This window comes from Apis florea, unplaced genomic scaffold, assembly GCF_048593485.1.
Source record: "Apis florea isolate Af1SG1 unplaced genomic scaffold, ASM4859348v1 contig_2201_pilon, whole genome shotgun sequence".
In the NCBI taxonomy this organism is placed as follows: domain Eukaryota; kingdom Metazoa; phylum Arthropoda; class Insecta; order Hymenoptera; family Apidae; genus Apis; species Apis florea.
The window spans coordinates 1,269,089-1,296,465 of NW_028256542.1; the positions used below are offsets into that span (position 1 = coordinate 1,269,089).

The 27,377-nt window shown below is 37.4% G+C and overlaps 1 protein-coding gene across 1 annotated transcript; it reads left to right on the plus strand.

The window, feature by feature from the left end:
- The first annotated feature begins 1,449 nt into the window (after nt 1-1,449).
- Nucleotides 1,450-27,249, plus strand: LOC100865817 (uncharacterized). Its single transcript, XM_086917473.1, has 6 exons — nt 1,450-1,473; nt 5,454-7,055; nt 23,045-23,188; nt 25,104-25,405; nt 25,721-25,977; nt 26,191-27,249. Exons 2-6 carry the CDS (start codon nt 6,743-6,745, stop codon nt 26,939-26,941), a joined length of 1,767 nt encoding a protein of 588 aa, XP_086773599.1. The 5' UTR covers nt 1,450-1,473; nt 5,454-6,742; the 3' UTR covers nt 26,942-27,249.
- The last annotated feature ends 128 nt before the right edge of the window (nt 27,250-27,377 follow it).

The window sequence follows — 27,377 nt, forward strand, 5'->3', positions numbered from 1 at the left end:
AAGGAAAATTTAAAGCTTCGTTTCACAGATTTTCACAAATTTAAATTGAAATATATAATTTTAATTTCAATTGAATTTAATTAATTGAATGCAGCACACTTGTGAACTTGTAAATTTACTCAATTGGATAGATATTTTTTTATAGAAATATTAGAAGGATTATAAAAAGTAAAATAAATATAATAAAATTATTTTTGTACATGTACGATGAAAAAGTAGCAATTTACAGAATTACTTTATTACAATTGTTTTTAAGTAGCACAAGTAAAAGAAACTTTACCTTAGTTAAAAATGATAAAAGTTTTAACGATCTTCGAACAGTCAAATATTTAAAATACAGTACAGTAACTTTATATTAATTGTCACTCGTTATTTCGAGATTTAATTTAATAGAAAACCTAACCTAACCTATAACAATGTTTCTGCAAAGAAACGAGAGTCTCCTCTCGTATTAAGCCACACCAATTATTCGTTTTTCGTTTCCCCGCACTGTGTATTTTTAATTTCTAAACGAAATCCAAGAAGGGAAATCGATATGGCCTCGTGCAAGGTCCAATTAAATCGAAGAAGTTCTCAGTATGGAGCCGATGAGAAGCGCAAGGATGGAATTCCGAGTACAACCGGGGTTAACCTCAGAAACAAATTCCTACGGTTCGATTACGCTCGTTTCTTACGTTCAACCAATCAGAGAAAATGACCGTATAATTTCTGACAGGTAGCCGGAAAATAAACTGGTAATGTAGGAATCTTTCGAACACCATATTTAGCCATTACTCAAAATCACCGTACTTATAAATATCATTATTGGGCGGCTACGACAATTTGCTCACAATTCGCTAACAACATTATAAGTACGCGTAATTGCCACTGGAAACGAAAGCATCGGGTATCTCGTAAAAAATGTTGCTCAGTTTATCCCTGCTTTATTGTGTGCGGAATTCCGAGGCTGAGTTCCGAGTAACGAATCTATTCTTAAATACTCGAACAAGAATTAAAAACATAACCTATTATAAAGTACATGTAACACGATGTAACTTGGTTCGAAACTTTCTTTTCTCTGGTGGTAACAGATGTTAGATTAGATAACTTTCACCAATGTGTTTCGCCTCTATTCACACTGTCGTTAAACGCGGAAAAAAAAAAAAAAAAAAAAAAAAAAGTCTTTTGAAAAAGCAATCGGACACGAAAGTCTTCGGAACTGCATATTAGCGGAACGAGACGCACAATAAAGTCCAATTATTCAATCGAGCCACTTTGCGCCTGGTGTAAAGAGTTGAACACGAACGCAACCGAAGGAATATCTCGCGTGCAATCTCCGCACGAACGAGGATCGAATTTATCGGTTTGCCTCGGCGAGTTGTGGACCGTCATCGTCATCGTATTCGTGCGCATGCGCGGGAAGGTGCGGTCGCCGCTTTAGCGTGACACTAATGAGCAGAACAGCCGGTCCCGTGGCCCGTCCCGCTGTAATTGGTTAGTTAGCACATTTATTTCATATGAAAACGCCGAGTGAAAAATGCGAAGCGCGTGCGTCCTAATTGGCGGCCGTGCCATTCTCGGCGTGAATCGTGAACAGATCGATCCCCACGATATCGGATCGTTGACACCGGTGACCGAATAACGTTGCCCTTAAACCGTGGCGCTCTCCGATCCGCTCGCTAGCCCCGTTGAATGGGACGAGCCCAGGTCCAGAGTAATTAGCAAGTTTGAATCGATAGCACGCGTACTATATCGAAATAATATTCTTTTCTAATATTTTGAGGTTATGTTCGCGCGACATTTCCATTCGATCGATCGTTGCAAATTTTTCCGAAATTACTTCTCGTCGATGCTTGATCGTGAAAAATAGTCGAGAGATAATATTCAGTAACAGTATATGTATAACCTATATGATCGAGGATATGATTCGCGTAGTTTCGATTTGCGTCGAAGATGGCGGGGGCGTCGCGGCACGTAAGAAGTTACACGTGAAACCCGAAGTTTATTAATACCGTCGGTAGCTACGCCTCGGTCCATTTAATTCTATATTTACCGCGGTTGCGTTTAGTTAGGTACAGGAAAGATAAGGACTAATCTGTGGAGAGGATCAGTCAAGGCGAGCCGGAGGGTCCATCGCGATCTCGGTATCTTCCCACGGTGTGTGTTGGCCAGTGCGGTCCGTTGAAAAAGAGAGGAGTCTAAAGGTGGCGTGAGTGCAGCCTTGCAAGGACAAGGGCACGCCATTTTATAGACGTAAGCGCGCAAACAATTATTATTACCCCGCGAGAGGGCGCAGGGTGTGGCGGCTTCGGTCTGAAAACAAAGCTGGCGCTGAACACGGAGTCACGCGTGCACGGAGGCAGAAGAATGAAGAGTGGAAAGAGGGAGTGAGAGGGGAACAGGGACGATGGAAAGTGGCATGATGATGCAGAATGCGCGATTAAGTACTTTTACGGACCTCAAGGTCAGGGACGAAGAATCGTAATAGAGCGAAACAATTATTTCACGCGTTTGTCCCTTCGTGCTCTCTCTCTCTCCCCGCTTCGTGCCGAGTGCAGGTGCACTCGGAACGGTTGTGGTTGAATGGCGATCACATTTTGTTCCCTTCTTCCCCCCTCGAGGCTGAATTGCGGATTTAGAAATTCCGAACTCTACGGTATGTGGCATCGAGATATCGAGTTAATTAGTTTGAAATTTAAGCACTCGCAGTCCTAAAATTACACTCTATCACATTCTATCTTATTTTTATCCCTTTGAAACGTATGAAATGAACCATTGCTCGATAATACGTGTAATTTTTGATCAGGTTCAAAGCTTGAAATTGAGCGAAGTGTTATACTTAAAAGAAAGAAAGAAGAAGAAGAAGAAGAAGAAGAAGAAAAAAATAATAATAATTTATTCGCATCAAAATCGAAAATTCCTCGAGGTATCATGAAGGATATACCTCGAGAGGATAGGATACTTTCTTGGAACACCCTGTACAACAACGACAATGGCACTAATCCGTGTATAGCCGACGACAACCATTAAACACGAAAGAAAACGAGACGAACACAACAATGTAATGGCCGAGATTCAGCAAAGCCTGATATTACACGGCCATATTTTCACCGCATTTGTTTTATTTGCAAATTCTCCTACACGGGACGAGAATTTTTCGCCTCCCCCCTCGAGCGAAACGTGTAACATTGAAAAGCATTTGAGAGACAATACGAATGATCATTTTGCAAGTGGTGGCGCTGCGTTCCCTCCACGTTCGTACCCCCGTGTTATATACATACGTATGCCAACGATACGGTCTCAATAGTCCAGATTTCATTGGGGTACGCCCAAGGAAGCTTGTCCAACAACCCATAAACATGTGTAACGGCCAAATAAATGCTACTATAATGCATTTCGAGGGAGACTTTGTACTCGTAAATGTTTATCAAGATGAGCTGTCCAACCTTTTGTCTGGACCATTAACAGCGCCGTTCCAGCCGCTTTGAATATCACGAATGCGCGCCAACCAAGGACTATTCGTCTCCGATGAAGACTTTTCTCTTTTTCAAAAATGGTGGATACGTAATTGCATATATTGGTCTCTTCTTGGAAGAATGAAAATCGTAATTATTTCTGGTAAAGTTGCAGTAAAGTTATGGAACGAAGAGAGAATTTTATTCGGTGACAATTATATTTATTCGCATTTCCAAGCAATTAAATCGTCAATTAACAATTTCTAAAGAGCATTTACGAAGTATCATTAGAGGAAAAAAATTTCGTAATACTTTTCGAGGAAAAAAAAAGATGACTGACTCATGCCTCTAAAGTAATAAGCCATATTTCTCGAGTCGGACATCAAAGTGAAATAAAAGAAGAAGAAGAAAAAAAAAAAAGAAGAAGAAAGAAAGAAAAGAAATAAAACGCACAAGATGCAGAAAAACACACAGGTCACAAATACTTTCCAAATTTGGATGTACGTATATCACGTATATTTAAACACAAACTCACGCAGTGTTTCTCAACCAAGAAAATTGTAATAAAATTTTACTTTAATAAAGTGAGAATGATTAACGTTCAATATATTTATAAACAATATTGAGAAACTCGTTTAAAAACAAATATTCTCATGCTTGATAATATTCATTTCAAATATTCTCTTTTTATTATAAATTGCAACATACGCGTGACGACACTGAAGTTCGTACCTTTTGTACTTCTTGCGTGCTTTTACCAACAATCTTAGCCGACGATCTTCTCCTAATAACGAGATTGTGTAACATGAAATAACGATATACATTGTAAGTTCAATGAAAGAATTCACAAATTCCCGTGGATGTGACAACTAAGCCAATAATAGCGTTCCTGTTACACAACTGTTCTTACAGAGAGATACACGCAATATTATCCATAAGAATAACAATCAGAAGAATCAAGTATAAGGAAGAAAGATCTTATTTGTTATAATTTTATCTTTTAAGGTGTTTCTTTCTAACCAAGCTATCTATTGTTTATCCTTCCCCATTTGCAAAACAACAATTCTTATGTAATACCTAAAATTTTACCCGGCAAAGTATTCAAATTTGATAGTTTCGCGCGGCAGGATATCTCGATGTGGCAACGATCTCTCGTCACGGTACCGTACATCGTCATTACACGTCACTATGCGCGCGCAATCGACGAACAAAAGAGTGTGATTCCCGCGACGACCGAAGAAGAAGAAGAGAGAGAGAGAGAGAGAAGACGAGAGATAAGAAAGAGAATCGTGCGAACACTATGTATCATCGCTTGGTCCGTGATGCAACAACAGCCCGTGTATTATGCATGGTTATTCTTTCGCGAGGGTACACACGTTCGAAGAATGAAGACTCAAGGTCGTTCCACTTTCCAAGCTTCCCAGGAACCATCCGTTCCTGGCGCACCATCGCGATTTTACATTTCTTCTCTCCTTCTTTTTTTTTTTTTTCTTTTACTCGCGAGGCGAATAAAATGATATAATTAAATATACATCCCAGGCATGTACCATTTCCCTTTAATGCCTGGGAGATAACTGTATAAGGAAAGGTATTACGGGTTTACGGGTGAACGTGAAGTTTTACTTTGGACGGATCTTTTATAAGGATCGAGCGAGCCGCCTTTGCTCCTCCTCGGTGTGTATTTGCCAGTGAGATCGCTTTTTAAGGCGTCACAGTTATATCGTTAAGGATGCGGAGTTGTTACGAACTCCGCTGCGGATTAAAATAGGGGAGAAGCGCTTTGGGGAGGCAAATTTGAAATTAATCGTTCGTAGTTGTTCGTGAACTCTTGTAATAATAATTGTCTGTTCGATCCTGTTTCCAAACCTAATTCCGTCCAAATTGAACGAAACCCTGATACGCCCATCTTTTTCCTTGATAAATTGATACACGGACGAAAGATTAAAGATGATTTTTGTCAAATTATTATTGGATATACTCGTGTGCACACCAACTTCGCTCACGATTACGTTTCCACAGGAAACTATTAAGGGCGGTTCGCTTCTGTCCGAGGCTGAACAGTTGAGGCTGGAACACAATAGGACCCCTATTGAATAAGCCCACGTCCCTCGTAGCTCGAGCTACGACCGGGGAGGGCCCCGAGTTCTTCGAGCCGCCGCTGCTAGTACACCGGCCACCGACAGGCGCGCGTGTGGTGGAGGGCCCCGTCCGTGTGCCGGTGGGCCTCTTACGCCGGGCCCCAGTCACGCCGGGCGTCAGTGACTTCGCGTCCGCCGCTTCGATCGGTTCTTCCGAATCTCGGCCGAACACATCCCTTATCGAGAAAGTTTTGTTGAAAGGAAGGGAAAGTGATCGTCCACGCTTCTCTCTTTGTACTCCCTGAATATCGGAAGAAGATTTGAAAGTGGTTACCTTTTAAACCGGTGTGAATCTGGCGAAAAGAGTTTAATTGATTCGAACACTTAAGAACTTAAGTTTCGAAGAAAAAGGATGGTGCAGTTTCTACCAAGTTTCGATCGAGGGTTGGCAGGGACGAACTGATGGTGTTGGGGGATAGTTCGGGCAGATCGGTTTATATCAACGATCTTTCCACCATCGATCATTCGTTCCAAATGTTGGCGTTCGAGGAAATCGTCAGCTGTTTGGAAGAATGACGCGATCCTTCCCGACGTCCGGAGTTCGAAAGGGGCGGCCAAGGTTGGCGCACGAGGACCCGAGGATGGGAGGGGAGTTTTCGAACGAGGGAATTTTCGCAAGGAACGCTGCCCGTTTCCCAAGAACCGCACCGTGATCTCACTGCGCCCTGTTGCTCGTTGCGGTAACAGTCAGTGTACAGTGAATGAATTCCTCGGTCGCGCTCGATGACTCGAATCGATCGGCTTTCAGGCTTGATCGAGATCGATTCTGAAATCTTGCCCCTCTCCTCCCTCGAGATCCCTTATCGCGGAGGTGGGATATCTATCGAGGTGGAAAGTGACGGGCAAGTGACGCGAGCTTACGACGTGGGCCTGTTTGAACCTGTTGATCGATAAGATGAAAATGTTGCCGAAAGTCGAGGAAACCGTTCGTTCTTCGCGGATGAGACGCGCCTCTCAGCAAAGTTGCCAAGAAGTTAACCACGTAAGAAGTTGCATCTCGTCGACGCGAGACGATCCCTTCAATCGTCGTGGTTTGTCGGAAGAGCCGTGCTCCTCGATTTGGAACGATGCGCAATAGAGCCGTGGTTGCCGATAAGAGGCGTGGACAGATAAGTCGCGTTGGAATTATCTTGGAAGTTAGAAGTGAGGGTTGAAAAAGTGGACGAGAAGATGTCGTCGAACGGCGAGTTCTCGACGATGTCGAGCGAGGAGGTGCCTTCGCTGCCGAAATCGCTGCCGAGCTCGAGGGAGGCGACGGCCGAGGGTAGCTCCGGGTCCAGCGGCGGCTACATGCCCCTGCGCGAGTTCCTCGATCGATTCTCGTTGCCTAGAGTGGTGAGGCTGGAGGGCGCCGGTGGAAGGCCGGTGTTGCTTTACAAACAGCAACAGAGATCGCTTCGTGTCACCGCTACCCTGTTGATACATCGTTACAGGCACGATGTCAAAGTGGGGCCGGAAATAGTCATCCCAGAAGGTTATCCGGGTGAGTTGTCTTTTCATTCTCTTGGAAATGATAAAAATTATCGTTGACCATACTTCTTCTCATTTTGCGGATGGAAACGCTCCATCATTTTTCACTTTCGCATCAAGGGGCTTGACAGAGTTGTTCTGCCAACTATTGATGCTTTGTGACGAAGGAACAAATTTACTTTCTTTAGATAAATTACTTTATATAAACTAGCGACGAAACAATAATAAATAATCCTTCGTTTTAAACCAGACTCCGCTCATCTTCCGCTCAGAAGAACAAATCAAATCCCGCGAAACTTGTTCGATGCGAAATAATCTAAAAAAAGAAAGAACGAGAGAAAGAAAGAAAGGGGAAAAAGGCAGCAGGATCGCTCATAATTGATAGTGAAGTATAATCGTTCGGCAACCGGCGGTTAGCTCTTAATGGGCCCTGTATCCGGTAAACATTTTCAGGAAAACGTAAATTATGGCTGGCAAAGCAAACGGGAACGGTTGTGATAACCAGCTTAGATCACTGAAACTGGTTATACACAATATGTATGTGTAACTCGTCGATAATATCGCCAAAGAGGTCGCCACTATCTCTCCTTTTCAAACTCGTCCCGATATATTGGAAAAACCTAACCTAACTTCTACTTTCTTTCGAATCGTAAACTATTCATTGTGGCAATAAGTGTGCAAAACACGGGAGGGGGGACCGGCCCTCCGCTCAAAGGCGGATATCCACAGGAGGTAGAGGGTATTCCATATTGGTTTTCTGACGTTCACCAAGAAAATTACGAGGCAATAAAGAAGGGTAACGCGAGCGTATTAAGGTTGAGCCGGGCGAGAATGGCGCAACGAACAGAGAGAAAGAAAGAGAGTGTTTTAAGATGGAAGGGTGGTGGGTTGCGTCGGTAGGAACCACTATCCTTGGAACGATTCTCTCGTATTCTTCGAGGAGGGGGGGGAAAAATGATCGATAGATGGACCGATAGCTCATTGTATTATTTTGTTCATTTTGTTGCCGCCTCGGCCGTGAACGGAATAGCAACGATATTTATGTTTGCTGGTATATGCACAAGTTGGATACTGTAGAAAGATTTTACATAGCGTTTCTTTCTTCTTTTTTCAAAACGCTTAAAATTTCTTTTCTTTTCTATATCTTTCGAATGAATTTATACCGATCGTACCAATAATCGATATCTGTCGTTCGATTCACCAACTTTATATTAAAAATATAATATTGTTTACGACTTTTACTCCTTGAACGGGGGGGTCGAGGTAACTGTACATTTAAACGATTTCAATCTTATTCTAACCCCGATCGAAACCGATTATCCGTCCTCGGCCTCCTCTAATGAAAACGTCACGAGTGGGCATAGTGGTTAGCATACCTGCCTGTTACTCGATAGTTGCAACACACGACAGCGTTATTGAAGCGACGCCTAACGGATTAACCTGTCGATTACCGATCGTGACGAAAGGAGGTTGCGGCCACCGCCGTGTGATGACGCGTGGATAAGCGTGAAAAGGAAAAGAAAGAGAGGGAAAAGGGGGGAAAAGGTAGCCCGCTGCGAATTTTTATGATCGTCGCGTGCTTTCGAGATAGCGTTGATTCATCGCTCGGGGAAAATCGGTTACGTCGATTGCGACACTTTTACTATTGGTGCCGATCCACGTAGGCGAAAACGATCCGTGAATGAATCATGCTGTTTCGTTTAAAATAATACGCTTGTGAATATTGAGCACTGACCTTTCCATCTCGAACGACGTGTTGTTACGTGTACAAGAAGGGTTACGTGGGGATCATTAACGAGAAACGTTTTGAAATGTTTGTCTCGTTGCGTTGAGACGGCAATTATAATTGTATAATTGGACGATCGTTTGAGAAAATGTGGGATGCATCCGTGGAATTGAGCTCAATAGCTCAATGGATTTGGGAAGATGCAAAGAAGGATTGAAAACTAGTCTAGAATAAAGTTTAGGATTTTTCTTTCATGGATCCAAAACTAGACGTTTTCCTATATATATAGATATATGTACTGATAAGAAAGATACTAAACGTTTTATCGTCAGCTTATAATGGTATCATAGAAATATATATATATATATATATAAAATTTTACGGAAACTTAATCAGGATTATATTAATAGCCATTTTCCTCGTAAAGATACGCTCGAAAGGAGTTGCAACGTCTCTTCGCAAAAACAATGAACACTTCCTTGATATCGTATACTATCCTGAAACAAAAAGGGGGAAAAAACGCTTCGCCATATTGTCTCGAGACCGTTCGCTCCTACACCGACATTGTAAATTATTTCAACGGACGATCGTTATCGGTCGACAATAAGGATGATCATTCCGTGGAACCTAGAGCTCGTGACAAATTGGCCTGCTCCAATTTATCGTAGCAAATAGTGCAACGCACACGCCTAGCCGACGGTTTACAACCCGCTCGTAAATATGCAGTTCGTGCCGGCCGAGCGCAGGTTATATCGAACAAGGCACTAACAGTAAATTGACTAAGGAAACATTATTTAACGCCTACGAATACTCTATAAGCGCGGCACAATTCACGATGAGCCCCTCTTGAACGTGATAAAAACTTGACCTGTGCCCACGTGACAACTGTGTTTCCGCTAGTTTCTTCGCCGATCACTTGACGTGGCGCTAGTGTCCAATTCTAATTTAATTGGAACACCAACTATGCTCGAATAAGGTTAGATTTTTTTTTTTATAGGATGACTATTTTAAAACAATTTTAATTGTTTGTTGAAAGGAATGGTGTTAAAATGAATGTCGAACATTGGAAATCTAAAGTTCCCAAAAAATACTAGGGTCCCCTAGATTTACATTTTTAGATCTAGTAGATAGATTTTCTTTAAATTTAACATTCCCTTAAAATTTTATCGAATACCTTTCATCGAAACAATTTATACTCCAATATAGTATCTATACTCGACCAGAAAAAAGAAAAAGATCTAAAATTTTAGAAGATACATCGAAATTCATCTGGATTCAACTTCTCTGATTGGCCAAAGAAACGCAAATCTCTTTAAACGGTAGAATGCCAATGCACGAGCGGAGAGAGCCGCGTTTACCTCGAGCCAGGTGGCTTCATTAGGTGAATCGATCCTCGCGTCACTCCAATCAGGCCAACCAAGGACTCTTTGTGATTCGCGTGTGCAACAAGAAATTCTCAGGTGCCCCGGCATCGAACAGAGCCCCCGATTAACTGTTCCACCGGCAACTTTTCCTTCTGCGTCATCGTGGAATTTCAAACGGCACGATCGGTTCCGTTCCGAGCGGACACTTTCGTCACCCGGCTAATCCCATTTGTCCGACGCACGTGCATGAAATGCACGATCGGGCGCACGTTGTTGCGAGAAGGGGATTACCGACCGAGTAGATATACACAGTGTTCGAATTTAGATATACGTCTGGAGAGTGAAAACGTGGACATTTTTGTTTGTCTGTGTGTTATGTCGTTCGAAATAGTTTTTAATTCTAATAATAGTATTGAAGAAACAATCGAAACTGTTTTCAGTTATAATCTTCTGGATGTTCTGTTTTTCATTGCTCTAAAATGACAATTCTTGAGATGATTTTTTGATTTTTGAGAAAAAGCTTAGATTTAAATTAGAATGAAACGTTGAAACTTAATTCAGTTATTAAGCAGAGTAATTTTACGATGTTACATTATATTTCTATCTCGTTTTACTTGATGCAAAATTATTTACGATTATTTATTTTTTGAAAAATAATCATCTCATCTTTGCATCCTTTTTTGTCTCAACTCGTTAAATCCGTGTGTTTCATCTGAACACCTTGTGTACAAGTGCTACTTGCCCTCGACGATTTCGAAAGCAAGTGAAACGATATAGTCATTTTTTTTCTTTTTTTTCTTTTTTTTTTTTTTTTTTTTTTTGCGAAGGAAGGTTGTTAGCTATAACGATCGTTATACGAGGATTGTATGATTATTCGAGCGTTGCAGTTGGAGTTCATTTTTTAGAAAATGGTGAAATATAGGGTGCTAGAGGTGTAGAAAGTAGGGGAGAGTTGGATAAGATGGGATTACGACTGGATATCGCTTCAAAAACTATCATAACATCTAATTTATAGCATTGTAAATGTTTTCTATTACTTAATACGGAGACACGTTTATTGGAAGAAATTGAAGGCGTGCACACGTAACTGATATTTTAATGATCTTATAATAATATTCAGATTTTTTTTCAAAGTTTCGTTTCTAATATTTTTTGTCTTGTATAATTTGATGAAAGTGTCAAATATTACAGTTTATCAATCATTTATTTATCCTTCGACAATTTAGTAGGCAAGAAATATGCAAAGAAATTGAAAAAATAAAGTTAAACTTTTTTTATTACAAAAATTTTTGAAAATTTTGATCACATGAAAATATACGATATCATGATAATTATGATAAAGCATGATCGGGATGGTCGGATATATCATCAAAATTTTAATATTGAGAGAACTTAACAATTATAACTAATTATCCGGTAGTTGAAATTCGTATATTTGATTTATGTCGCTTTATTTTATTATCATATAATTAACTATCAAATTATAAATTATACGTACGTATACGTACGAAATGTTATAAATGTTATAAAGATTGCATTATTCAAGTAATATTCATCTGCTGTTTAACGATGTGTTTGTAGGTAATAATTCCTTATGTATATATACATTAATAACACGCCAAAAATATCGTTAGAACTTATTTTTCAATTAATTTCATTTTATTCAGACGAGATCTTTCGGAATACGTTTTTTTCTTTTCTTCTATTTTCAATCAAATGCATTAACTATTTTATCTGTTTATTTCATAGAATGAAAAATGGAATTATCGTCCTCGTCAAAATTGATAATCTCTCTTTCGCAATTTAAAAGTATTATTTTTCTAATATCGATATTCTGATAATATATCGATTAATAATACAATAAAAACAAGTTTGGTTACAAGTTTCCAATTATAATAATTTTCTCGCTCTCTCTCTCTCTCTCTCTCTCTCTCTCTCTCTCTCTCTCTCTCTCTCTCTCTCTCTCTCTCTCTCTCTCTCTTCATTAAGAAATAATAGCCAGAAAGATAAGTACACACAGCTGATAGAACGCTCAATATATTCGTTAAACATACAATTCAATAGCAAAAAAAAAAAAAAAGAAAGAAAAAAAAACTACGTTCATTTATATATTTATTTAGCCATTATTAGTAATTATCTTCCCAGGCCTTTATTTTAGCTTCCAGTAATTTAAGAAAAAAAAAAAAAGGAAAAAACGCTTAAAGGATGAATCATAAATTCTATTGCATCGCAACTTTTATCTAACACAACGCAAGGGAAATAACGGGAATCATTCATAAAAAACTAATGGCTGCTAATCAGGACTATGGTTGTGAAGAAAGTTTATTACTTTGCACGTCGTGTCATAAAACGGATGAGGATATGGTCACTATTGAAAACCTGAAAAGTAGCTTTATGACTGTAAAACGAGATGACTTGTAAAATAATTAGTAGTCAATATACGAATTTTTTTTTATCGTTTATAAAAACCCTTCGTGAAAATCGTTTATCGCTCGATTTAGACTTTTCGAATTCAAAAATTCGTATAAATTTATTAAATAAAATATCACTGCCTTTTTCTATTCTATTTTATCACGTTATTACAATACGTATTTTAATCGTTTGCCATGAATGATGAATCTTTTTGAACAATACTTACAAAGAAAAGGCTATCTCAAGCCTCTCCTCTCTATTCTTATGGATATTTAATAATACAATTACATAGAAAATCAATATTAATTTATGATAACCTACTTATAAACCTACTCTTTTCTCAACAACATATTAATCGAACAAATTAATAACATTTACTTTGAATAGCAAGCATAACGAATAGAATTCTTAGCTGATAAATAAAACTGCTGAGCCTAAATAACAAGATCCTCAAGGATCATCATGTCTTACGTTAAGACGATCAGAAGAACGATACCTGCCCACTTTTGACCCCCAAGTTAAATTCCTAAACTCTACGAAAATCTTGTTAAATAAATTATCACAAAAAAAAGTTTGGAATTAAAATTACAAACTCTCCAAGATCTCTCCCGCAGAGGAACAGGTTGCCCCACCCCCTCCTCCCTTTCAGGATCGCCCTTTCTACGATGCACAGCGCACAGTACACCTCCCCCATATCCGTGGAATGTAAATTTCACGACAGGAGCGCGGTCGATGATTTTCGACGTAGCAAAAACCATCTCTTCTTCCCAGGAGGATGGATCCTCCTAACCATAAAGCCATTCTTCTGGAGGATGAAAGCCAGAGAGGGAGAGAAGGAAAGCATTCGAGGGGAGTATCGTCGCAGCGTAGAGGGGGAGGGAAAAAATGTAAGGATCCGAAGGTCTCCTGATGAGAGGGACGCAGGACGTCGACCTCGTCGGCCAAGAGCTCGAGGTTTACACGCCTAATAAATTACTGTAAACTGGAGCCCCGGAGTCCGTAGCCGAGGGTTTGCACGAATAGTAGTTAAGTGAGCCGGTGATTTGTGCGATATCGTCCATCGTCCCTATCAGCCCCTGGAATCGGATGCACGGTTGAATCTTCCCCGGTAATTTTATCCCGGTTGAAGGTTCAAGTTCCCTCGACTCGTGGATTCCGTTTCCCCCTTCACTACCGATTCAGAAAGAGTGAGAGAGAGAGAGAGAGGATCGAGGCAATAGGCTAATAATTCCACCGAAAACAGACTTGGTTGCTCCCTCCTTGGTGACCGATATTTTTTTCTTTTATCTTCCCTCTTGTGAAAAGTTTGTGCATCACGATATATACATATACACAAATACAGACATTTGAAGTATTTAATACTTGAGAAAGTGTAAAATTTCTGAAATTAAAATTCGAAGATTTTGATCGTAGCGAATTTCGATTGATGAAAATTCGAATAATTCGAGGCTCCGTGGTTTCAACGGGAAGAGGGTGTAAAAAAATCCGGGGGGGAAGAAGAAGAAATAATCCGCAACGAAAGCTACCTCCTCCATAAATCATAGTAATCAGCTTACGACAGCGTGCAAAAACGGATGGGTGGAATTTTTTCCAAGTTTTTCCTTACGGATGCGTGACCAGGGGGACGAAATGAAGACATTGAAGGGGCGAGGCAAAAAAGGTGCGTCGCGATCCGCTGCGAGAGAGGGTGCATCAGACTCGAGAGGAGAGAAGAGTGGGGATATCGAGGCGCGTTGGTTGGCCGCTTATGAAATTGTAATTCGATCAACGAAACGGAGCGAAAGATTTTAATTTCAACGGATGGAGAAGAAACGACGAGAGATGCACGCTAGCTTGTGGAGGCCGTCGTTCTTGAAGTTCTTTTTTTTTTTTTTTTTTACAAGAAAAGGGAAGAAGGAAGAAGGTGAATCTAGATATTTTTCGTAAATTAAATTCTTGCTCATGCTTATCATCACTTTTGCTACTATTTTGAGTAAATTCTGGGAGAAGGAAGAGATTGAAGAATACCTGTGTAACGAGATTACAGAACGAAAGAACGTGAAATTTAAGAGGGTCGCTCTTAAGTTTAAGAAAAATTATTTGAAAAACTTGTGACATTAAGTAAGAAGAAAAATAATTGAATTGTAAGTAAAAAAGAAACTCGAAGATAGAAAGCAAGTTTTCTTTGTCTTCGTAATGAACCGTTTCACAGGCGTGAAACGCGTGTCATTCTAATTACAGAGTCATTTTGCGGAAATAGGAGAATCACGGGTGGCAGAACGCAGAAAAAAATTCTCGGGTTTGGACCTTTGTCTCCGATCTCCAAAGCAGGCTAAAGCGCGAAGGAAAGTTCTGTGACCACAAGTCACGCCAATTTAACATGTCTACTGCGAGTACTACTGGCCTGCACTACTCCACGCTCTACTGCTTTGTTCGGTTGGCTGGAAATCATGCCAGTTTTAACACTGATACAATGAATCCAACAAACACAATCGAGAATAAAAAGGCGAGCACAAGTTGGCCGATTAGAAATAAATTTTCCGATCTTATTATTAGAACAGAAAATTTCAACTCGAGTATTTGTCATGCAAATTATTATTTTATAATATCAAGATCGTTCGTGGAAATGTATCGATTCAATTTTTGTCCAAAAGTGTTCACGGCTTTGAAAGTAGAGAATTTCGACGACCGCATGGCTTTTTCTAAAATCGCTTCAAAGAAATTTGGAGTCAGACAAGCTGTGGACTCCATTCTAAACAAAGGGAGGATATTTTAGCAGACGTGCTCCCGCAAATAACTGCTCCCCCAAATTTCAAATAACGGTCATTATGTCGTATCCAATACGGCCTTGTACGGACATCGTGAAGCTAAAAATGGACGACAATAAAGGAGCAATTATATTCTCCTTCGATTCGTCTGTCTGCGGTTAACTAACAGTCTAATTTCCTCCAGACGATAAAAAAGATAAAAAATACGAACCAATGATTTCTAGAATTGATCCATCTACGATATTACCGTGGAAATAAAAATTAAATTGGACTTGATATTGTGTCCGGCTTTGAAAATTGTTTAAATGAAATTATTGAAATTATTTATAATCCTACTTAACTTCAATTTCGAATCTTTCTTTGAGATAATTTTCCTACGGAGGGAATAATCATCAATTGCTATTATTTTCATGATTGCTATTGAAAAACAGGTTCTGCTATACTTCATTTTTTTTTCGTGACGCCTTTATTTTCGAAAGATTTCTGAATGCCACCAATTCATTCCAATACCTTGAACCGAGATTAAATCCCTAAATCGAAATAATTATCGTGCTCGATGCTTTACAATTATTCCTCGAAATTGCGTGTGAAAGCTATTGATCGTGATTCCACATAATTAAAAACCTATTCGAAGTTAACTTGTTTGCCCCGCGTTTAGGCGCGCCACCTTTTCCATATAATTATCTCGAGCGTGCATTACTTTAAGTTTTATTCCTATCGAGATTAATATACGTGAAGTTGTGCCGTAAGTAGTGCAACAAACTGCTGCCGGTGTGTTATTACGTTGCAATGGCAAAAAATTGATTACTATAATGACAGTAAAATTCAGTATGTAATATATTAATTTTAATACAACCACTGTGCATCAATAACAATCATATTTTTTTTTTATAGTGTTAGAATAATTTATTGCAACCTTTTTCAATCTTTTATTTTAGATATAATAAATTTATATTTCATTGTTTATTTTAACGAGAATAAAAGTGATAAATTATTAAAAGAAATGGACGAACAAATATAATCGAATTTCGCCTCGATGAATTTGAAAATGAGTATTGGATACAAAAATTATGACAATTTTAGAAATGGTAAAAAGAATTGGATGATAGAAAATTCTAAATTTTAGAAGAAAAAACTTTTGATCGTTACTTCCTACCTATGTAGTACTCTTCGCTCTAAAAGTATTAGGAAATATTAATAACAAAAAAAAAAGAAAAAAACAGCAATAAAGTTGTGCAACGATATTCGATGGTAAAAAAAACGTGCAACCATGCAGCTGTCGCACCGTGCAAACGAGGCATAAGGTTCTGTGAAAATCCATCATCCGGAGATGTAGAAACGGTTTCGAAGAAACTATTTCAAATTACAACCGGCACTCCGGTAAAACACAATGGACCTTTGACAAGAAGTAAATAAGAGCTTTGAAAGGAAATCGTGGCTTGTATGAAATACCACAGATCCGGTTGAAGTATCGCGAAGTATTGCGTGAAAAATCGTCGAAATCATTATGAAATCAGGAAGACGTATATTATGTATCAAGATGTATCAATTTTACAGCGCATCTTGCGTATCACAAAGTATGAATCTTACGGTACCCCGTAAGAAATATGGATCTTACGGTGAATCAGTGATTAACGGTGATGATACGAATTCTAATCGCGGCACATTTTGATCCCACAATTAAATATCTCTGTTTTACAAAATTTTTATATCTTCGAAATTATACGATTTAAAATTTCGACCCAATATGCCTTTTCGATCGTAGAAATTTATTTTTATTTATTATTTAAAAAATGCAAAAAGAAAAAAAAAATTATCGGTTTTCCTCCCGTTGAAAATTTTCAAACAATAAAATAAATTTAATTTGGAATTATGCATTGCTGGTTGAAGCACAAATCGGTGTGAAGCATTCGAAGCATTTAAAAGCTGTCGGGTCGGAAGATAACATCTGGATAACATCGAGCGTACCATTGTCGATTTCATTCGAAAAGGGGGAAGGTCTCCTTTTCAACGAGCCAGGAATTAATTCACGAAGAGCGCGTTACAATGTGACGTGTGCCTTGAAACCGCGCACCTGGATCACACGAACATCTGGTTCCTCGTGGGGATAACAACCTTAGCCATGGATTCCTTCTCCGATTCGCTGACAATGAGTCCATTTACGGTTCTTGGGCGAGGGGGAGGGGAGGGAGGAAGGTTGCTCGACGCATGGCTTTATTCAACGCCCCTGTTCTGAAACTTAAACCCGGACACGTGCTGGAAACGGTGCAATGCGTTCCGTTTCGCAATGCATCGCCGCGTGGACCAAGTAATGCGTCACTTCCGATTACCGGGACCAAGTGTAAATGTGCAAATGTGGCCTGAATCATTTCAATCATTGTGTAACGTTCTGACCGAGTGATTTTAGGAAAAGATGATTTTGCTTAAAAGTATGTATCGTTGTTGCAACCCGGCGCTCTATAATATGACCGAAAATATTCTAACCTAACCTATTCGTCATCGTAGAAACTCGTTATATTTCTCTTCAAACTTGAACTTTTGGATTGCAACGTTTCATCCACACGATTATACGAATAGAAAATCGAAGAAGAAAGCGAATTATTATTATTATTATTATTATTATTATTATTATTATTATTATAAGCTGACAATGACTTTGACACGAAATCCCTTCTCAGAGGAAACATTATATCCCCTTGAATAATTAATCGAAAAGCTGTGTGTAATTACATCATTAAATTGCGCAATCTCATGATAGCGTATACTACTCTAATTAAGAAGTCGAGGAAGTCGATACAGAAGGAAAAGGAATTTCTACCGGGTTCTGCGACTCGTTCCCTCCTCCCTCTCCTCTTTTCAAGAAGCTAGTTTTTCAAATAGATAGTTTTTCCAACGGATACACGGCAATCTTACTCGATCGTAATCCGAATGCAACGCGAACATGCAAGTCGCGTTAACTATGTCGGATACGGGCGTGGAAATGGAAAGTGGAGGAAGCCCGTTTGTGCAATTCTTTGTTGATTACGCGTTTGCAACGTTTCTTTTCCGGAGTGCACGCTCCCCGGTATATCCTGTGTGTGTATATACTGTGCACAAACCGAGAATAAGAAATCACACTCGGTTTCTATTGAAATTCACTTAAACGTAGTTTTTAAACTGATTTCAATAACATATCTTTTGTTCAAAGAAACGTATGTCCAAACATTATCTCTTGCGAAATAAGTATAAATAAGTAAGTAATAATATTAGAAATTTGACATGTTGCAAATTACAGAGTCAACTTCTATTAAAAAAAACTTTTTCAAATTACAATTAAAACAAAAACGTTCTTTCTCAAACGTATTCTCTCAAATCTTAGCATCCTAACCTAACTTTCGCTCATAATCTGTTAAAAGATCTCATTGTATATTCCAACAGCCACGTGAAAAACAAAGTTTACAGTGATTAAAATCAAAAAAAAAAAAAAAAAAGAAAAGATACGATTTAAAAATTTAGGTCTCTTCGAGACTAGAATCGTCTAGAATAATCGAAACATTCCAATTCGATAGGCGCTCGTGTTCACTAGCAAGCGCACACGGTCCTTAAAGGCCGGATTCGATGCGCAGCATGCGTGCATTCGCATCGGGGCGGCATTCTTAAATCAATTAGCGACGACCAAAAGAACCAGCCGACCTTCGATCAGCCGACCACTCGGCTACCGTGTCCCCGTTGCCGTGGCTCGCTGCTATTACCGCCGCGGGGCGCGCGCCTGGTATCTTTGTCGAACTTTGGAACGCTTTTTGCGGACGAACCGAAACACGTCGGTGTGTATTTCCTTCCTACTAAATGGCTACATCCTTCGTCCTTCTTCGGAAGACCACCAACCGCGAACACGGTGGAACGCGAATCCCCGATTTATTTGAAGTCTCTAAGCCAGCTTTTTCCCCGCCTCCACGGGACGCCAATGACGGTGACCTATGTACGTTTCGAGATAGTTCTGGATAAGGTTATGTTGAGATCTTTCGATGACATTATTACGACTTGTTATAGGGAAAGATTTTCAAGAATACAATGTGCAATCGAAAATACACGTGATATTTTAGAATAATGCAACTTAACCTCTGAATCGTCCAAAAAAATTGTACTTGTACTTTATAATCATTCGCAGTTAAAATTGTTTTTATTCATTTCAATATGGTTACGTTCGATAATTCTTATATGTCACTCTTTATAAAAAAATATAAGGAAAGAATTTAGAGGTTATTTGATCATCGTAAAGGGATGTTACAATTCGAGGAAGATTGAAGAATTACTGAATCCAGAATGTAATGCCATACCGATCGAAAAGTGTCAATTTGACTCGAAGCGAACAACACGGAACTCTCGTTCAAATTTAGAGCGTCGTAATTTTATATTACGCATCGATTGGCGCACGAGTTCCCGCACCCAAGCGTGTGCAATATACGTTACGTCCTCTTGGAAGTTCGTAAATTAGCAAGGAGAACAGAACGATACATTATACGCGTTACTTACGATCCACAAAACAAAATGGAAAATACAAAACGCGGAAAGCGTAAAATTGCCATTTACCGGTAAATCATGCGTAAATTCTGAACGCCCACCGGTATTCGAACATTGGAAACGTCGCAGGCGCACTAGTTCCTGAAGACGTAGCATGGAAGTCCGTTACGAATGACATAACGGCAACTTCGATCTTGCGCCAGCGTGGAGAAAACGAGGCAAAACACGGATAATGCCTCGAACCGCGGCAGTACCAGGAAGGGACGATATTTCGTTTCTTCGTCGGATCGTTGCGGTCGATTCCTAGATCAGCAAAGGGGACAAATCGAAACGGAAAAATAAAACGAACGGTGATGAGGAGGCAAAAGGGCTATCGTGGACGAACGGTCGTGATCCAGCCACAGTTCTTGGTGAACAAGAAAAAAAACACTGCTAAGAAACACGCAAACTGAAATTATTTTGATGACCTGCGTTTCGAACGGATAGAGAAAAATATTTATCTTAGATCATTAAACAAATATTTCTCAGAATTGTCTTCTACAAATTGACTGGTATGTTTTTTTAATAATTAATACGAATTTATTTACGAATAAAAAATTTATAGATGACTTTCTCCAATGTAATGATCTATTATTTCGATTTTAATTATTCATCCTAATAATTATATGATAATTCATGCGATGCTAATTTCTTAAAAGAGCCGAAATCAAAAATCAAAAAGAAAAAGAAAGGAAAATGAACAAAAATAATAGGAAAAAAAGCTATTGTCTCCAGAAATAAATCAAAGAGAAATGCAATAACCTGTCACATTCCGAAGACCGGCGGCTCTCGCAAGCGCAGTCCAAAGAACGCGACCAATTATAGCCAGAAGAAAACCGAACGGTTTCCGGCGTGTTCCATTGGAAATTGCATGGCATTCGCTAATTGCCCGGCAGAAGCTCGCTCGCGCGCACGCATCGATGCCTTTCCCCCCTAGTAGAAGGCCGGCAGAAATCAAAAGACCAGGTCTCTCTGGTAACATTTTAGGTCCGTTTAAACTGTATCGTAATTACTCGAATCTCCGGCGTAACTCGTGGCGGCTGTAATAACGCGAGATAATTTTATATGCATAACGCATATCGGTTAGCGGACGATACCAGGCCACACACCGCATTCACTGGCGCGGTTAACTATAATTTAAAAGCGTCTTGTTATATTTCTTCTCACGTTTCTCGTTGCCCATCGTACACACCAACGATATAACCTATACAGAATAGTAGAATCTTTTTCCTTATGCACATGCATATCACTACTAATCGAGAATGAAAATGCGCGTGCGCACGCATGCGCATGAGGGTGTAATATAATTCAACGCCTCGCCCGGCGGATGGCGTCCTTTCGTTCGACCGATATAACGCGCGAATTACTTGCACGTAATATACTGCGAAACAAAGCCCGTTAACGTCATGAAACGGTAAGCTGCAAAGTATTTTGTTTAGTGTCTCGTAACTTATATTGTCCACGCACGACTTTGTAAAGAAGCAGGATAATTGAGTACTCGTACGAAACGGCTGTTAATACGGCCGATCGTTTTTACGCGCGCCAAACTTAAACGTAAATCTGTTCGTCCGGAGCGATATCTGAAAATACTCGAGCTAATTTATGGATCGGATCAACTGTACGAATGTATCAGTGTATGCTGAATACATTATTAAATGTAACGTGAAAACTCGATATGCATTTACGTTGTGTTTGACGTGTGTATGTAATATATTCAAATGAGTAGATAAAAAATACTGGATCTGTGAAGTTACAAATTAAGCTTATTCGAGTGTGTTTATTACCTTGTTATGATTTGAATTCGTATTAATTCCGTTAAATGGATGATATTAAACAATTATTCAATGATAAAGATTTAAAAACCTTTTTGATCATATAAAAACGAAAGAATTGTAATTAAATATAATATGATTTTGTATTCTTTTCAGATGATGCCATTTAATAATGAAAGAATAATAAGATATTATGAAAAATTATAAATTTTATTTTATCAATTTATACTATATAAAGGTAATTTCCAATCCATGCAATTAATCCAATATACCTTTTAAAACTTGAATCAAATACAATTATTGTTCTTTTTTTCTATAAATCAAATAATCATCATATAATATAAATTGTCTATTTTATATTAATTATAATCAAACGACAAAATAAGGAGAAATATTTTATATAAAAATTATAATTTCATTGTAGTTAAAGTTTTGTTTTGTTATTTTCATAAACGACCCCCGTTTATATCCATATCCGGTCGCCTATTCGTATGCAATTTGCAGCTACTTGACTCAATAATTTGATGTAAATCATGCGTTGCAGGGCCAGATTATTTCTTCACTTTGCAAAAACCAATTTAGTTTACTATTTTATTACTGACATTATTCAGCTACTCGCTGCATCATCCATTATTCATTATGCAGCCTGACGCACGATATATTCATCAAACTTTTCACAGGAAAAAAAAAAATTCTGGCACTCAACTTCGAAACATTTTTCATGCTAATGATGAACCATTTACAATACTAAAATGAGCTAAATATCAAAATAAAATTAAAATTGGAATTTTTTTTTAATTTGATGTTGTCTTTGTAAATATGATAGAAATCATAAAAAAAATTAATTTTAGCATGATGAAAATATATGAATAAGAATAATGAAACGTAAATGTCAGCCTCCTTGTTAATAAATTACATTGGCACATTATGAACAATCATCAATAGTCGTTCCCATGTCTGAATATCATTACTCTCAAAGCAATTGAGTAGTAAAATTTGCATTCAATCGTAGAAAGTATTATTTCTATGCACCTAATGCTTCTACACAAACCTGTCCCCTGAAATATTATCATAGGAAGTCATATGGAGTCTTACAATATTTCTCTTGTAATTTTCTTTGTAAGTTTCATGTTTTTTTTTTTCTCTGTTCAAAGGAGTATTATAATTCAAAAAAAAAAAAAAAAAAATAATTTATAGATTTACCGAAAGGTGACAAATTGATAATTTATTATTCAATTGGAAGAATATAATCGTCAATGTCGTTTAAAGAATAAATCCAATTTTTATTAAATCAATATTGAACAATTTTCTAATTGAATCTCAAATAAAACTAAATACTAATTTTTTAGAAATTAAACTATATTGTAATTAGAAGAGAAATTTACCATACAATTAATTGCATTAAAATACATGTAAAAAAAATTGATTTTCATTTATTTCAGGATGGTTTTCTGTGATATCTGGGAACAATACAACGGGCAGTGCAAGGGTGTACAGAAGAGTGGATTCCTTGGTACGAGCAGGAGTACCAGCGTTTCTTTTAGCCGCACCTTTAAGGGCATATATTTTGACCCACTCGAAAATGGGTAAGTGAGAATGCCACGAAAATGAAACACGTATACAATACATATTAAGATTGGAATTCTTCGCTGTATCACACACATGCACAATTCTTTACTGCAGCTCGTTAATTATACGATTCGTAAATTAACTTCTTCGTGCATCGTCGCGTTTCTACCGTTGATTAGCGTCTCTTCGAGGATTTAATTAAGAGCACGAGACGAGAATACAGAACGAGAAAATTGAATTGAGATCGAAAGTGAGAAAAGAAGTGCAATCATATATATAAGTATTCGATCATTTGATGAGATTCGATTAAAGAATTTATACCACGTTGAAAATATTTTTATGTAAAGTGATTATTATTAATTTAAATTTGATATTCGTGACAATATATTCCATTATATAATTTCTTTTAAGTTCACTAATGTTTTTTTTGCTTTGAACATACATTACTTTGATTATATATTATTTAGTCAAATATATTCTTATATTTACAATAAAATGAAATTGATTGAAAATATAATTATAAATATAGTTATAAATAAATATAATAGTTTAGATAAGAAAAAAAGTATTCGAAAAATCAAACTAAGATAGTCAAAGGTAATAAATGATGTGAAATATGAAAGAAAAGGTAAAGATAAAAAGAACTAAGAAAGTGTTTAAAACAAAACAAAAGAAGATTCAAAATGGAAAGAAGAAAAAAATAACAGATAATCACTATGAAGCGAAGAACAAGTTAAGCATGAGAAAAGAATCAAAATACCATAAAAAAAAAGTGGTTGGACGAGGCAAAAAAAAAAAAAAAAAAAAAAAAAAAAAAAACAAGAAGCGGAAAAAGGAGCAAAGAAGAGAGAAATAATGACACACGTGAATGTAATATCGGTTGTAATGTCAAGCAGCAACGTTCTTGACCTAAATGCATATAAATATCAGCGTTCATATCCTGACATGGTAAAAAGAGAAATATGGGGAATGCGCAAATTATACGTTCCAAGCGGTAGCAGAAAGTTAAATGCGGTAAATGGAGTATATAGCGGCGGAAACACACAAAGCAGTGATATAAGAGGCATAACAGAAGGGTATTCAAGTTTCAGTTTCTGTTTTACGCTTGAAATTGTCGATATTTCCATTTTAAAAAGTGAAATACCACATATCTTGTATAAAGTAAGAAATTATATCATCTACAAGGGAGTAATGAGTGGATTGAAAATATATTTTTTTAAATAACTAGATACTTAGTAATATCTTGGTAGCTTATTACACAGTGTTGAATGTCTGCCTTAGGCAGTGTCATTCTACTTGCAGTCATAGAGGAAATGACATTGCATGAGATTAACTGGTATTCCCAAGTGATAGAAAAGGATAGAAAATTTGATGGAATTTAATGGATGTATGAAGAATAATAAAAAAAGAAATAAAAAATTTAAATATTCAATTTATTTTTCTCTTGAACAATTTAATAGAGAGACATTTATATTGAATTTGTAAGTTTACAATTTATCTTTTTCTCTTTCTTAGAAATCTAGTAGTGTAGTAGTAGATTATATCAAAAATATAAAATAAAGAATTTTAATTTGTTTCTGTAATTTCAAATATTGATATTAATTTTTTAACTAGAAATTGTTGTTGCTATAAAATTACACGACATCTTTGTAATCTTCCTTTCTGAATGTAATATTATACTTTTCTCTCCTAGTTTTAAATCAAAACAAAATGTGTGGAAAAGCTTTCACGACCGCAATTCGCAAACCGCAAATGGCAAGAATTCCACCTGCGACCGCAAATAATTTAACCGCAATTGGAACTGTTTCGTTGACCAAAAATATGTACATTGAACCTAACTCTATCTTCTCTCAAAGAGTTATTATTAGTTAAATTCACACGTTAATTCAATATTAATTCCCTTTTAATTAAAAGATGTTCGTTAATTTACAGAAAATGGCAATCTACGAGCTCATTATACGAAGACCACGATCAGAGCTGGAGAGATTCTACGATTAATAGCGGTTTTCCAAGACACGAGAAAGTGTAGTACGGTTTCCTTCGGAATTTCCGGCAGCTCTTCCGAAAAGGATCAGTACGCACAATGTTTGGATCCACATGGTCGTGAAGTATTCGCTTCTTTGTCGGCAAGAGGAGAATTCTACGCTATTTGCCAGAATGGAAGTATCGATACTGGAAGCGATGCAGTATTGTACAAAGTACATCATCTTGCGAAAAGACCGTTGCCTCTCAGGGTAAATATATTTTATTTTTTTAATTTCCTTAATTACACTTGATAATATCTGTTATGTTTATCACTTTATTTTATTTTTAATAGCAATTTAAGTTGTGTATATATATATATAAAATATTTTCTTTCTTATTCTAATACAATTTTAAAAAAAAATCAAGAAAATTCATATGATCTGTTATATTATGTTATACATATACACATTTAATTTCATTATTATTGTTCATTTATTGATTAAATCATTAGAAGAGATTAGAATTTAATATCATATAGTCGTTATCAATAATATCGTAAAAAATAAAATTATTATTATTTTCAGGTTCGCTTAATAGCCGGTCCATTACCTGTACCATTGCCAAGGGAATATGGCGGCTTAATGCAACTGGAAAGCTCAACTCGAGGTCCAATTGTTTTAGGATGCATTGTACCGGAAAGACCAGTTCACAATCCTGAAATGCTTGAGTTGGTTGTGACCGGAAATGGTGCACCAAGAGTGAGAAGAGCACGATTAGGTTATCCGTCAGAAGCTAGACTTCTGGCATCACCGAAAATGCAACGATTATTATCTGCCTGCAGGTATTATTAATTATAAAATAATATTCCAGAAAATAATCGATAGATCATGCTTTCATGCATACATACGCGATGGGACAAAAAAAATATCGTTATATGCAATCACTGATAGAAAATAACATACCGTACCACGTTCCTTATTACCATGATATTCAAAGGATATAAAACATTTGTAAATATATATTCTATGTGGCTTAACCTGTTCTTCCACTTCAGCCGGGCTGTCGGAGATCGTGCAACGGAACCAAGAGTGGCACCTTTGAAACTGCATCCAGTCGGCGAAAATCTTAAGGAGATGCATTTAAAAAAAATCAAACCAAAACCGGAAACGAAGCCAATATTGCAAAGTCTGAAAGATGGATTGGAACAATTGAAGAAGAGCACCGTTCGAGAAAAGAGTCAAACCAGGCAGAATTGTCGGAACGGATTTCTAGATCGAATTTCGAAATTCGCTCAAGGCAATCGCAGCAGGAACCCTGCGAAAAAATCAGCTTCGTTCACGTTTGCAGTGAAGCCGGAAATTGCTATGAGGTGTCAAGAGCGTTACTCCAGTTTGGAGCCAGAAACTACCTCTCATCCGAATCATTCGAACTCTTCCAAGCAACCTGTACAAAGATCGGCATCCACCAGTGTTCTAGAAATGCCAACCAATGTTGAATTACAACCCAATTATTCTCGTGTTAGAGATAGTCTTACACCAGTGCCATCCCTTCCCAAGTTAACTAGGACCAAAGCTGATGACATTTATGCGGAGATTTGTGAGAACGCGGCTGCACAGGTCCAAAAATGTCCCGGAAGTCATGTTATGGCTAGGATTAAAATCGTTGTAAAAGGTCGTGATTCGACCACACCTTTGCCAAGCAAAATTAGTGACAATAGTAGATATGCAAACTCGATGGTAATGACTGATCAAATTGATTCGATTATCAGCACGGAAGATGAAGTTATTTACAATACGATATTTTAAAAATGGAAATTATTACATTATTATTATTATTATTATTATTATTATTATTATTATTACTATTACTATTACTATTATTATTATTATTATTATTATTATATTACATAAGTTAACCGGCTGTGTTTGATGATCGAGAATTCGTTGATTGTTTTTTATCAACGTAGAATTAGAAATTGAATCTGTATCATATTATATAAAAAGCACTATGAAATAATATGTAATATTTTAAAAGTTGTAATAGTTGCATGTACATATCTTTGCCATACATACTAACAATAGTAACGAAAATGAATAAAATTTTAAAAATGAAATGTTTTATGTTTTTTTAAAAAAGAATGAAAAACGAATGTAATACAAATATAAATCTGAAAAATTTTTCTTAAAATTTATTTTATTAGAGGAAAAACAAGATGCAAAGAATAAAACAGATTTATAAAAA